Source organism: Mercenaria mercenaria, chromosome 6 (assembly GCF_021730395.1).
Source record: "Mercenaria mercenaria strain notata chromosome 6, MADL_Memer_1, whole genome shotgun sequence".
NCBI classification, from domain to species: domain Eukaryota; kingdom Metazoa; phylum Mollusca; class Bivalvia; order Venerida; family Veneridae; genus Mercenaria; species Mercenaria mercenaria.
Genome location: NC_069366.1, coordinates 22521901 through 22537013, shown reverse-complemented (window position 1 = coordinate 22537013; position 15113 = coordinate 22521901). Strand labels below are relative to the sequence as shown.

The following is a 15113-nucleotide window of genomic DNA, read 5'->3' as shown; positions in this document are numbered from 1 at the left end:
TTTCTCAGGGGAAGCCACTCTCAGAAAAAATTTCTAATGGAAATTTAAAAAAAAAACAATAACATACAAACTTTTGTTAGGTACGAACATTTATGTTGACCAATCTATCCAAAAACATTTTTCTTAGAATTTACTGATGACTTTATACATGAAATCATGTCTCATAAGTAGAGATATCGATGTGCTTTTAACATTCTTTTCGGATGGATGACATTCGGACAAACAGAATAACAGATAAAGTTTTTTTATTGATCTTCAGTACATTTTCAAGCTTACCGCATAATATAGATTCCTTATTATTTATCTGTACATATTTCATTGTGATATCTGCACTTGACACACTAAGTTTCAATCCTCTAGTCCAACTATAATTTGATGCGATCCTAGGAAAATTATATTGAGATAATTTTTTCATATGGGCAGTATCCCCACTTGCGTCAAACACTCAGAAGACCAAAATAGTTGAAGCAGTTTCCGATAAAATTTTCATGGCTGCCTACGCTTTACATGCTATAGGTTTAAATGCCAATTATTTCACAAATTGGCCATAAATTCTGTAGCAGTGTGTATATAATGTATATAATTAGTCTGTGATATCGGTTGTCCGATTAGTTCAGTTGGTAGAGCATCTGACATTCAAGTAGAATTTGAAAATTAAGGTCGCAGGTTTGAGTCCTGTATCGGGCTGCACATTTTTCCGCTCGTATTACATTGGTGCCTTGAGTGTGGTGACTAGCCTTGGAAGTTGGAATCCTAGAGCTATATATGGCTGGGTTAGTCAAAAGAATCTGAGTTTGTCTTCGAAAAAAGGAGGGAGGAATGTAGCAGTATGTATATAATGTATATAATTAGTCTGTGGTATTGGTTGTCAGATTAGCTCAGTTAGTAGAGCATCTGACTTGCAAGCAGAAGGTCGCAGGTTCGAGTCCTGTATCGGGCTGCACATTTTTCCGCTCCTATTACGATTCAAATAAAACTTACATGTATCCAAAGGGGATTCAATTCCTCATTGATTTATGTAAAAAATATCAAATAATATCCCAAATTACAAATTTTCTGGTGATTTAAACCTACGTATGTACTGTACATGATTAAAATGTTTACTGGTATACACGCCAATATATGCGCAAGCGATAAAATCAATGACTTTACATGACTGTAGTAGCTTGGGAAACATGATAGTCTTCACTTTTTTTAACCCCCCACACATGGCCAAAATGTATCAGTATTGAACAAGGCCATCATAAAAGAAGAAGAAGAAGACTGTGTACTGTGATTCATCCTCCATTAATATTTTGGTCCTCCAAAGTTTTGACGTTAAGATTGCCAGTCACAAATATAAAACAATCTGAATGTCGAATTATTTTGACTTAAGTATCCCCCTTACTTGTTCGGCTTAATGGGAATGGATGTCTACCTGAGATGTGCCCAGTTTCAGTATATATCCAGCATCGAAATAGTCAAGCGTGCTGTCTCCTGTGACAGCTCTTGTTTCACAATACAGTCAAATAACAATACCATGACATTCTAAACTATATTAATAATATCAAAACTGGTTACATGTAAAAAAAAACCATAATTTGATCATCAATATATAAAAGTATTTTACAAAGTTTATTTGAAACAATATACATGCATATATTTTTATCAAGGGAGGTGTTTTGACGAGGTAATTTTTTAAAGGGTGGGGGTGTTTTGACCAAAAAAGTGGGGGTGGTTTGACTAGGGGACGTTTTAACTAACATCCTCATATGACCAGATAGTTTCCATCCTTCTAAGCCTTACCTATATCAAATTTATGAGACTTTAAATCTGTGAACAGGTGTAAGGGGATATCTCTGCCTCCAGTTTTAAAACACAGCATACTTTAGATGACACTAAATTGCAGTTCTAACAAAACACAAAATTATTTACATAAAAAAGGTCAACAGGGCAATAACATGCTAAAGTAAACATAAATTCATTATATTCGAGATGCAATGATAACAAATACATCATACGGTAAATATACCAGGAAACAATTCTCCAAAGGTTTTCATTGGGGGTTCCATACATGTACCAGAAATATTCAGAATAAGTTTGGAACTGATGGGACAAGGACAGTAAAAAGTTATCATGCTGTCCCGAAACATCCTATTATTTGGACTATATCAATGCAGGTGTTTGTGCCGTGGGAAAAGTTTTATTTCTTTCAAGACCTGAAAATAAATGTAATGGATACCGCAACACACTTTTAATATTACATACTCATTTAATACAGGGGGTTGAACGTAAAGTGTTGTTGTGGGAGTCTTAATGTGCGGAGTTGTTGTGGGAGTCAAAATGGCAGAAAATTACATTTTTTTGTCACACACCCGATATGAAATGTGGACGTCATTATGGAAAAATATTGATGTTTCAGGTTCCATTAAAACTTAATGAAGTTATTCTCTCTGTTAAGTTTTAAGTGAACCTGAAACATCAATACTTTTCCATAATGACGTTCAGATTTCATATCGGGTGTGTGACGTCACATGATTTATGATGTCAGTTTGATGTATGTTGTCATGTTTAAAAGTTACAGCTTTAATGACCATATTTTCAATTTTACTCAAGCTTAGTAACAGATTTTTATCATTTATATAATAATTTTAAGCGTAGATGTGTATGTAATAAAAAGTTTATTTGACTTGCATCAAGAAATATGTACTCGTTCTTTTGCGGAATAATATTGCGCGACTTTAAGTGCTGCAGAACTTGTTCATATTTCTCGATACAAATTTAATAATCTATGAATATATCTCTCATTTATTGATGTAAACTTATCTCAGCAACCTTTATTCTATTCCCAAGGCATTTAAGCAGCTAACTGTGGCAGCCTATTGGAATTAGAGAAACTGTTAGCGAACAGCATGGATCCTGACCAGACTGCACCGATGCACAGGCTGGTCTGGATCCATGCTGGTCGCAAACGCACTATGTTGGTTTTCTCATGACACGGCTCAAGTGTATTCTCTCTATTATTTTAGTGCAAATATCCTATCAATAACCTTGAATCTGAGGTTTTTTGTTGATCTTGCCTGAACTACAAAAATATGTTGGGACCTCCCTGGCCAAATTGTCATGGTTATTTCCATCAGTTATATTGCCCCTTTCCATTCTGGGATGAAAACCCTTCAAGGATAGAAAACCCTACAAGGATCAAAAACCCTACATGGAATGAATCCATCCAGGAATTTTAGATTTTTTCATTTGAGGAAGACATCTGACATCCAGCTGGCTTACCATAGGCATGACTGTGGTTTTATCTAGATGCCCATATGTACATGAAAATATTTCCATTCACACTATTCTTTTCAATTGATAATTATGACATTCATTTTGTATGAAGAGAAAAAGAAAAGTTGCGATAAATCTACTTTGTGATAACAGGCTGCTGTTTTGACAACATCCGTGTATAGTCAGGGAGAACGCTTCTTAGATGACGTCACAGCTTTTCTGTCAGATTAACAAAATGGCCTGGAAGTTGATTTTAATGTTAAATGCAATAAAATTTGTGATATTTTTAATGTAGCCTTGCTTGCATATGGAAAGGAAGTATAATGAAAATATAAGAAATGAATTAATCTTTTTCGGAGTTCATGTGAAATGATTGGCAAATTAAACATGAATCGGATTTGCCAATCCTATTCTGTCTTTCATTTTGCATGAGCTCCAAAAAGAAATATTTCATTTCTGAATTATACCCATTAAGGGGCCCTAGTGGAATCTTTCTGCACCATTACAAGCTTGAAAGTTGCCATATCACCTTCAGTTGGAGAACCAAAAATACAAAACACCAGGGCTTTTCATCAGGAAATTGGGAAGAGGCCTTAGCCTTTCAAATTGGGAAATTTCTGCGCGATAATGGTCCATTTTGGGAAAATTATCAACAAGAAGTAAACACCGAAAGATTAATCAAATTTATCTCCCCTGAATCACAGACTAAAATCAAGGCCATGGAACATAACGGATTAGACTGGTAATGCATCACACTGTGCGCTGTTAGGCTTTAGTGCGACAAATTGATGCCAGACAACCGCTTTCTCTGGAGATACTAAAATATAAGCAAAAGCTTATCCATCTATTGCATGATTTGGGGAAATCTTACCTGCATTTTGAGAAATATCTCTGCCACAGTTGGGAAAAAATAGTATATTTTTGGATTGGGAAGAGGCCTTTTATAGGCCTCTGTTATATAAGGATGAAGAGCCCTGAACAAAACTATAATATGTCTAGACAGGGTCTTTCAAAAATGAGTGACCCTGGTCTAGATTAATTTTGTTAATATTTCTCAAGACTTTTGTTAAAAATGTTCTTTTTTTTTCTTACTAGCTGATGTCTGACAAAATTTTATCCATTACATCTTTGTACTTTATGTTTTCAGACTTTAGGCAAGGAATTTGTTACACAGTAGCCTTAAATAATGTCCGTTTTAAACAAGATCAGAAGTCCATCCAAGAATCACTTTGTTCTGTTACTCCTGTGCGCTGTGATAGGATACCTTATGCGATCTCATGACACATATGAACTGCGACCAGTGTGGCGGAAAAGAGCCGAGTATCATCATTTTCAGAATAAGAAATTTCCATCGAAGGCAGAACAACTTCCGGCACCTGTAATAACAGACCTAGATAGTGATGGAATGAATGATATTATATTGCTCACCAATGATTTAAAATTAAGTGTTATGACATTGCCAGATCCTGTAGGGAAGGATGAAGATGATAAAACATTACCGCATGTTGTTGTTAGGCACAAAGTTGTGTTGCCACAGGCAAGCAATGGAAGTCAGGATCAACCGTCAGGCTGGCCTGTTGCCATGGTTACAGGGTTTACTGTTCCGTACATGTCTATGATGCAGATAAGACAACAGGTAAATTCCTCATTTAAATTTAGAGGATTTTGTGCGATACAGTCGAACTTCATATGCTCAAACTTGACTTTGAGTTATTGGTAATAAGTATGAGTCATCAAAAATATATATTACACAGATATTTTCCAGGACCTTCCAGGACAATGAGTTCGAGCGAAGGGGGGATGTATGAATTGTCTGAGTTCAAGTGAGCAAAGTTTATATCAGTCCATTCTGCTTGAGATAATTTCTTTATAATCTGCTTGTTTATCATACATAACTATTTACAGTGAAACCTGTTTTAAGAGACCACTTTAAGGTAGAGCTAAAAAGTGGTCTCATAAGACAGATGGTCTTGTAATACAGGTTCAATCTATATGAAATGCACTATGGAGGGACCTAAAATTAATGGTCGTATAACACAGGTTTTTGCTTAATACAGGCAGTCCCTTAAGTAGGTTTGACTATATAAGTTTAAAACAGAACATTTTGATCTTTTGATAGCTCAGGGAATATTGAATATTTTCATAGCAGTTATAATTTTAAAATTTGTTTCAGAAATAACATTTTGATACTGATAAATAGATGCATACTATATATATATAAACATTTGAAACTTTATTTTAGTCACTGGTGCTGTCCCTACGTTTAGGGTGATTTTTGGTCTTGCATGATATATAAATTCCTGAAAATATTTTATTGCTTCAAGTTTTATTACATGTACATGTTATCAGACGCTTACGGGAAATGTTTATTTAAACTACAAATTTCTTATATTTGCTATTTTTAGGTAATTGTCATAGTAACAAATACTTGGTGGGTATTCTGTTATTCCTCAGACCTTACCTTACTGTGGCAAAAACAACTGCTTGACTTTAAAGAACAGTTTGACAATTATTATGTGAAATCAATGGGAGCTATTGTAACATCACACTCCGTAAAGAAATCTGATGAAGGTCTGATTATTGTTGGTGGTAGCTACGCTCATAAAGAACATGCCAAGAAACAAGAGGAGAAACCAAAGACAGAAAACAGGTACTGTAAAATGATCAATTTTTGTATAGGATAACATGTTTGAGTCGGTAAACAAAATTAAATCCTAACAAACAGTTCCAATTAATTTTATCTTTTAAAATTTGAAATCAATAAATTTATATCCCAACTAAATAGCCACTTTGGCCAAACCCTTCCATAATAAGTAAATGAAAAGATTGCTGTTGAAGTCCCACTGTTGGATAAACTGCAATTTAACTGAAAATTTCTCGGTGGCTTGATGACAGCAAAAGTGTAATTGTGCTCTTGACTGACAGTCATTATTTTGCAGTTAGATCCATTTAGGAAACAGCTGAAAAAAATGCACTTAGGCAAATGCTTTGTTATTAAGATCTGTCAGAAAGTGATAATAATGGATTTTCAAACATATCTTTACCCTTGACAAAGTTTTCAAGCCAGAACCAGTTGTACATAAAGCGTATTGTAGATTAGATGAATTTGGCATAGGTTTTACTTAGCCATTTCATGATTAGCAGCAATATTTGCAAAATGTGTGCGTTTGTTTTGCAGGACATAATGCAGATTAATATTCACCATTTTTTTATTCACGAGTGTAAGTTATTGCGAACATAAGAGAAAATAAAACCATTGTGAATATTACCCAATATACAATAGGTCTTGGGTTTGTGTGCCTATCCGAATAAGGGGTGGGGAACATACTTTCTTGGCTGGCAGTGAAAGGAATGACCTAAAGTCTAAGAAGTAACATACCGGTACATGTATTTAAACAAGTCCTTTATGGACAGAGTTTTAGATGGAGCATAAAATGTTTTTAAAAAACAGGTAAATAAATCACTCTTATATAATTATTAGTAATGAGAATGGCACGGAGCCAGAGAGTGAGACGCATACTGAGCACACCGTGGAGGAGAATACATTCACACATTTCTCAACATTTGCACTCAGTGCTAAAGACGGAACGACAAGATGGCATCATCTCCCAGGAGAATTTGGTGAACAGGAAACTAAAAAAGAGGTTGGCCTTGTTATAACAGATGTTTGATTAATACTTTGTGATTTGATTTATGAAAAGATCAGTTTTATTGGAATATGAATCTTTTTTTAAAGAAAATGCCAGAAAATCATGGTTACTTAGTAAGATGCTTTGTATAGTCATAAATCTAACAAAAGTAGGGCTATACCTGAACCTCATTTATCCTGTAAATGTACATATATTGCATAGTGAAGACATTGATAAAGGAGAGCAAACAAAACTGTTTATGATGACTTAAGGTGTCAGTTGGCAAACCTAGAAGTATTGAACCTGCCGGTATTGAATATTGTCTGCTCTGGGCTCAAAGGCTGGAAAGTCTCCAAATGACCTATGACCTATAATAATAATGGGAGTGGTGTTAAACCAGACAAAAACAAAAACACAGATTTCCAGGAAAATCAGTGTCCCCCCACCAACCTCTATGAATATTAATGACTTCAAAGTATAGTGGTCTATAAGTAATCTGAAAACCTACCACCATCAGAAATATGTAATGAATACAACTGATGGGTACATGATACGGTTCTTGAAATTGTTTCGTTTAATTAGCAACATAGTTTTATATGTTGCAAGAAATAATTGTTGCTGCTTTCTTTTTGTTTATGTTTGTGCATTAACATTAATTTTGTTTAGGAGGAGACCCAGGAACATCACTGGAAGTTGAGTCTGAAACGTCACAGACTGCATATTGGTGAGTCACCCTGGACTTACTATAAACAGGAACTCTACAAATCATTGGTAAGTTCACAGAATATATGTAAGAAATATGATATACCAAATTTATATTTGCTATTCCTGAGGGCATAAGATTACAAGGTTTCAACCAATATTAATGTTTCATGATGGACATGAAAGTGAGGACTTCAAATTTCAAGGGAATTTTCCGAGTTCACTAAATTGGATTTAATTTCTTGATTGGCGCCACCATTAAAACTAAAGCCCACATGAATAATAATGATTTCAAGGTAAAACATTTACATGTAGTTTTGTTTGTAAGATGTTTGTAACATCTTACAGTTGTAAGGGAGTAAAGAGAAGGGAAAAAAATTGATCTTGAATTTTTGCAGCCACATTATTGGAGATCGGTGCAAGATACAAAGTTTTCACTAGGTCGTTACCAAAAGAAGGTAGATGAGAGTATGGCAACAGAGGATGATGATGATGTAACGGAGGTTGAACCAACCAAATCAGCACTTGATCCTAAACACCTTATTGGTATATTATTGTCAAAGGCTTAAAAACAGTATGAACTCTTCATAACAAAACTTCTGTGGAGAAAATACCTCCCAAAGTAAAACAGATGTTTTCATTACAAGACAAGTTTCACATGGAATACATTTCTCCAAAGCAATAACCCTGTATGATGGACATAATATTTCAGTCTTTAGCGGGGTTTTACTCTTTAGAAGAAAGCTTTTAACAAATTCTTCTTTATGATTGCATAATTTATTAGTTCTGCTGTAGTCTTTAAACAACTTCTTCCAGTTTAAACCACCATACCTAGTTATTTCTTTATCCTCACTGATTAAGAGTTTCAGAAATCTCAGTGAAAACAGACATATTCCTATACATTGTGGTGTGTAAATGAATATGTTAAATTCTGCTTTAGGTTATGCATATGGAGGACAGAGACCTCACAGCGATGATGAACATATAGCTAACCCAAACGCTGTTGTAATCAACCATCAGAATGGTGTCGAAGTGCTGAATATTCTTACGGGACGTCCCATTACACGTCTTCAGCTCCCAGATGATAGTGCAGTCTATGGGCTAATGGATGCAGAAAATGATATAAAGAAACTGTCATGGGGTGAACAAGAGAATTTTAGTCCATGTTTCCTGGAGATCTGGCGAATATATCCAATAAAAGAAAACTTGGAAAGATTTCCAGTCTGTATGACAAAACGATTATTTTTCACCACCAACTGGGTGTATGATGAGGACATGTATATCAAGCTGCCTCCACTCATCATGAAAAGGTAACAATATTTATGTAGAAGCAGCCTTTAACATACATAAAATGAAACCCGCCTTAACGGTCATCTGTATTAAACAGCCACTAGTTTAAAGCATGCAATCAAATAACTTCCCAAATTGATTTTTTTGCTCTAATTTCAAACTGCCTTAAACAGCCAGATATAATAATATTGCACTCGTGGCTGGCTGCTAAACATAGGTTTGACTGTTCTGCAACATCATTTGTTAGCTCGACTATTCGAAGAATAGGGGAGCTATCCTACTCGCCCCGGCATCGGCGTGAACGTTAGCGTGAGTGTCACACAAATGTTAAAATTTGCGTACCACCCCAAATATTTTCAAAGTTCATTGAGATATTGCTTTCATATTTTGCATACTTGTTTACCATTATGACCCCAGTCTGTAAAATGGAGGAGGCAACTCTATCAAGCATTTTGTCTGAATTATGGCCTCTTTTCGACTTTGAATAAATGTTAAAGTTTGCGTACCACCCCAAATATTTTCAAAGTCCATTGAGATATTGCTGTCATATTTTGCATACTTGTTTACCATCATGACCCCAGTCTGTAAAAAGGAGGAGGCAACTCTATCAAGCATTTTGACTGAATTTTGGCCCCTTTTCAACTTAGAATATGCTTATTATAATGTTAAAGTTTTACTCATAGCTTATATTATACTATCAAGAGAATAATCGAGCGAGCTGTCCACTGACAGCTCTTGTTTATTTCTTTTGTTCTTTTATTTTTACCAAAGTGGCTATTTACCTTCACAACTTTAGAATGGTAGTTTGGTGTGAAATGAGGTTTTCTTGAATTTCACAACTTTAGAATGGTAGTTTGGCGTGAAATGAGATTTTCTTGAATTTCACAACATTAGAATGGTAGTTTCGAGTGAAGTGAGATTTACTTCAATTTATCTTTTTTGTGTTTGAAGTGAAATTTTAGAATTATAAGTACCGGTAGTCTTACAACAATACTTTTATTTCCTGTTTCAGTGTAGCAAGGAAATCTGGAGTTGTAAGACATTTGCTGGGCCACCATCTACGGAAGGTTGATGATCAGTATGACCTGATAGCACTCGGCAGTATGGGAAGAATCACTTCAGTCGATAAAAATGGAGACCTCAACTGGCAGGTTAGAGAAAAAATATGTTGTCATTGAATTTTATGATTAGAAAAAAAATAATATGCGGATTGAAACAGGAGCTTTCTAGAGTGTTATTTTATTATGAAAACTGATGAGACTTCCCTTTTCTCATGGGTCAGTAAATAGGCTTCATACATGGGTATGTTTTTTTCTTTCTTCAGACCCAGATTGAAGCAAGTTGGGATTCTGTTGCCATGACAATACGCAAGATGAAGAAAGGAGAGTGGTCGGAGCTTTTAGAAGAGTTCAAAAATTCCTTTCAACCGGACAGGAGTCTGATGTCACTGCAGATTTATGGGGAAAAGGTTCTGTGACTTGTTTTGATATAAAATAAACCATAAATGTATTGAAAATATTTTGACAGTAAGGAAGGCAATGCTGCATATAAACCATGAATTAAGATGGACACATTTTCTCTTAAACCAGAAAGTTGTACAGTATATCCTCTCCAAATATCAAAAACCTTTCTATATAGACAGTGTATGCCCTTTTTTCGTTATTCCGAGACCCTTATCTAGTACTTCAGCTCTTGCCAATAATAAGTGTTTGTTGCAAAAGATTTTTTGCTACATTATAATACTCCAACAGTTAAACTTAAAAAATCCCTAAATAGAAAAATTTTAAGAACTGTTATAATTTAAAAATCAAATCTTTCACATAATGACCCTCACCCTATGAAAGAGCAAGAGGCTTTCTCGTTGAACTGAGACTTGTGATCATTTGTACTAGTTCTCAAAAACAAAGACATTTTATGAAAAAAAAAAAAATTTTTTTTTTAGAAATTAAGAATAGGTATATAAATGTGCCTGCACATCAAAATGTTTTACAGTAAGTGGTCACTATTTCCTGTAAGAAAGTAAAATATTACCCTAATGATATTAAATAAGCAAATTATGTGCCAAAATCTTCAGATGTGCTTATTTCTGTTTTAATGTGTATAATACAATTTACTTTTTACTCCTTTTCAACTACCATATGGTTAGCCGCAATATGCATAAAATTTAGAAACAGGATATCACTGCAAGTAAAATTTTTCCAAAGGCTCTGATCAATGAAAAGGCAAGGAATTATGAGAAAGAGGCATACTTCCCATTAGGCAAAACTCTTAGAAAATTAAGCGCCTGTAGCAACAACTTCTATACGCCAAACTCAATTTAGTCTTTAGAATCATGTTCTCACTAGAGGGATTAAACTTTATTTGCAATGTTGTAAATAATTCTCTGTCAAGAGAGTGTGTGTGTGTGTGTTCGGGTTAAACGTCTTTTCAACAGTTTTTCAGTCATATAAACAACGTGTCTACTTGTGCAGTGAGCACAATGCCCAACTTTATAGTTCTGCCTCACTGGAATACACGCGTTGACACTGGCATGATATCCACCAGTCACATTATACTGACACGGCTGACCAGTCCTGCACTATCCTCTTAATGCTGAGCGCCAAGCGAGGAAGCTGCTAGTACCATTTTTTACGTCTTTGGTATGACGTGGCCAGGGATCAAACCCATGACCTCCTGCTCTCGAAGCGGACGCTCTACCACTAAGCTACTGAGGCGGTCTGTCAAGAGAGAGACCAGCTCAATTGTAAACAGATACATGCAGTAGTATTTTAGGATATCTGGGAATAAGGATATGAACTGATTGTTGATTGGATAAAAGAGCTTCATTTGAAGTTTTGAAATTATTTTCATTTCAGATTTATTATTTGTATTGTAACTTAAAACATACAAAAGATTTAGTAAAACTAGAATGTTGAAACATACCTAGGAAAATCATTCTAACTGTTGAGGACTATTTTGTAGTTAAACATGCTGGTTGTTGGATGGCAAGGTATCAGCTTGATGGAGTTAACAGAGGGTAGAATTCTAGCTCAACATTCCACACCGTGCCCCTCAACAGGGCCTCTTGTTGTAGGGGACTTCAATAATGATGGTTACAATGATGTGATATTTACTTGTAAATCTGGGTAAGTATTCTTAAAGTGAAGACAAAGTTACCAAAGAAACAATTTTTTTTAATTATACAAGGTTAACCCTTACCATGCTGGACATGACTGATTCTGCCTTTGCGGCCAGTGTAGATCATGATCAGCCAGCACATCTGTGTAGTTCAGTCAGTATCTTTTTGGTAAACACCCCTTTTAACAGTTAATCGTATTGTCCAGTTGAAAGATGGACAAGTTCATAATAAAAATTTAGCAGGGTAAGGGTTAAACACTGTTCACTGGAGGTCACAAGGAGATAAGCAAAATGCTGGAGTTGTCCAGAACATAGAAAATAGAAAAATTGACAAGGACCACCTGAATTGATAGCGCAAACGTTGTTTCATTTTACATGTATGGTTTACCTTTAACCTGCTAAATTTCTAAAATGGCTGGTCCATCATTCATTTTGGGTAGTACCATTTATTATTCGAAGGGGTGTTCACTGAAAATTTGCTGACTGAATAGCGAACAGTGCAGACCATGATCAGTGTCCGTGCAGACTGATCTTGGTCTGCACTGGTCGCAAAAGCAGAATCACTTGCCGCCAGCAGGCTAAAGTTTAAAGTTCCTGTGTAACTTAACTCCACATTTGCAGGGATAATAGGGCTGTAACAGTAATCCTTGTTGATATTTCGACTGTCTAGATGTCAATAGAAATTATGCAGCACTTGTGGCCGTATAATATTAGACTATCAATATAAATGATAAGGTGAGTACAGAATCCTGGAAAATTGGTTAGGTTCACTGATGCATTTGAAAAACTGAAACACTGTTGAACAACAGTGACAAAGACATCCAACAAACAAACAAATATCTGGAAGACATAGCTTTACTTACACTTTGACTGGAAAAAAATTTAAAGTAAAATTTAAGAACATCAGTATGCTACAAAAAAGATGGATTGAGATTTAATATATAAATCTGTTTTATAAATGAGCTGCACCATGAGAAAATCAACCTAGTGGCTTTGCGGCCAGCATGGATCCAGACCAGCCTGCGCATCTGCGCAGTCTGGTCAGGATCCATGCTTTTCGCTAACAGTTTCTCTAATTGCAATAGGCTTTGAAAGCGAACAGCATGGATCCTGATCAGACTGCGTGGATGTGCAGGCTGGTCTGGATCCATGCTGGTCGATCCGCGCAGTTTGTCCAGGATCCATGCTGGTCGCAAAGCCACTATGTTGAATTTCTCATGGCGCGGCTCAAATAGTCCTAATTTTACAAAAAAATAAATTGTATTCTTTCAGGTATATTGGATTTAGTTTACATCGCCAGTCTAATCATACCTCAACTCTGCTGTATGGTGTAACAGTGTTCCTTATAATTATTGTAATAGCCTGGGTTCTCTCCCCTGAGAGGCAAAAATCACAAGAAGACAGTGATGCTGATGATTCTAGCTGATCACCTGGTATATTACAGACTGCAATAGTATCTTTAAAAAAATGGGGGTGTACACAATTTTATTGTCTATTTGAGTATATAATACAAGGTAAACTGCATTGCAAAAAAGGACACATTTTTTTGTGTACACTATGTTTATCTGTAATAATTTGCAAAACACTACCAAGTCAGTCTTTGCAAATAGAACTAGGTGGAACAGTAGAAAGTGGACAAGAATTAAGGATAAAGCCGAGGAACAGACAACTGGAAGTTTGTTCTACGGCACGATAAAGGTTTTGGCTTTGTTAAGCAAGCCAAGTTTGAAGATAAAAAAAGTGTTCATATTTTGGACTGTTATTTATGTGCTAATGGATATTTTAATGCAAGTTTTTCTAGAAGAAAATTATGTCAAATTGCAGAGTTAACAACACATATACATTGCAGTATATGTAGAAGTTATTTGTTTAGTTAAACATAATGGTAGTTGAGTTTGTATTTACAGATCTGACATAAAGTGTTTATGTTAAAAGATGAAATGCATGTTTATTTTGAAAAATGAACATTTTTAAATTGGCAAAAAGAATAAATTTTTTGTCCAAAAAGAAAATCTGAAATTAACCAAATTTCTTTAGCAGCATTACATCAACCTTCAGCTTTTAATATGACTGAAAAATTATACAATGTATACATGTCTTACTTTCCATGTTTTTTTCTATGCGGATTTATTTTTCCAGTTGGAACAGACTTTCCTTACACACTTCAGTACCATGGGTGTTCTTTTCTGTATTGTAGCATGTATTTCAAAATGTGAAGCTCTGTTGAATGGAGCATGTTCATAAAATGCATATAGTAAAAGCGTGTTTCTTTTAAAGACAGATGATGTAAAACATTATTTGTCCAGAAATATGTTTACAGTTCTTGAAAATGTCCAATTATAACAGTTCTATTAAAGGAAAGAACCGTGTATATAGAAATACCTCCAGGCAGACAAAGTAAAATTTCTTTAGGAACTTAAAACTATAGGTGTATTAAAATCAAAGGATGCAGGCAGGGTTAGTGAAGTTATCTATAGTTGCAGAGTAAAATAAGACTAGCACCAGTCTGTCTTTTCCTGTGTATTGAATGGTACTTACCTTAGTGTCTTCTTTTCCATAAACTTTGAAATAACACAATTGATACATTAATTAAATCATTAACTCAATTTGCTTCCCTGGTGCAAACAGGAAGCAAGTTCAGACCAATTTTAGTCACATCACATTCAACATGTTAAAATCAAATCAGTTTTTTCTTATTTTATTCTATGTCATTGATGACTGTGTGCTTTTCATTTTTCATCCAGATATATGTTCAGTTTTATTGTGTGGTATGTAATTGTTGTTGATTTGAGTATGTAATTGTCGATTTTTTGCCATGACAAACATGGTTTCATAAATCATTGCCATGATAACATGGTTTCATAAATCATTGCCAAGATAACATGGTTTCATAAATCATTGCCATGATAACATGGTTTCATAAATCATTGCCATGATAACATGGTTTCATAAATCATTGCCAAGATAACATGGTTTCATAAATCATTGCCATGATAACATAGTTTCATAAATCATTGCCAAGTGTTTATTTATTCACAGGTACCAAATATTTTGAAAATTGTTCTTATATTGATGATGTGTTGAAAACAGATCAAAAAAAAATATAAAATAAACATG

The 15113-nt window shown here is 34.9% G+C and overlaps 1 protein-coding gene across 2 annotated transcripts; it reads left to right on the top strand.

Annotated features, from left to right (window-relative positions):
• Position 1: 1 nt before the first annotated feature.
• On the top strand, positions 2-15113 carry LOC123549425 (uncharacterized). Of its 2 annotated transcripts, none has more exons than XM_045337522.2 (11): positions 2-80; positions 4406-4894; positions 5664-5908; positions 6740-6902; positions 7554-7658; positions 7988-8135; positions 8530-8899; positions 9892-10030; positions 10204-10347; positions 11841-12004; positions 13269-15113. In XM_045337522.2, exons 2-11 carry the CDS (start codon positions 4445-4447, stop codon positions 13420-13422), a joined length of 2082 nt encoding a protein of 693 aa, XP_045193457.2. In that variant the 5' UTR covers positions 2-80; positions 4406-4444; the 3' UTR covers positions 13423-15113. The 2 variants fall into 2 exon arrangements, with proteins under 2 accessions (XP_045193457.2, XP_045193458.2); XM_045337523.2 differs by lacking the exon at positions 2-80 and adding an exon at positions 129-827.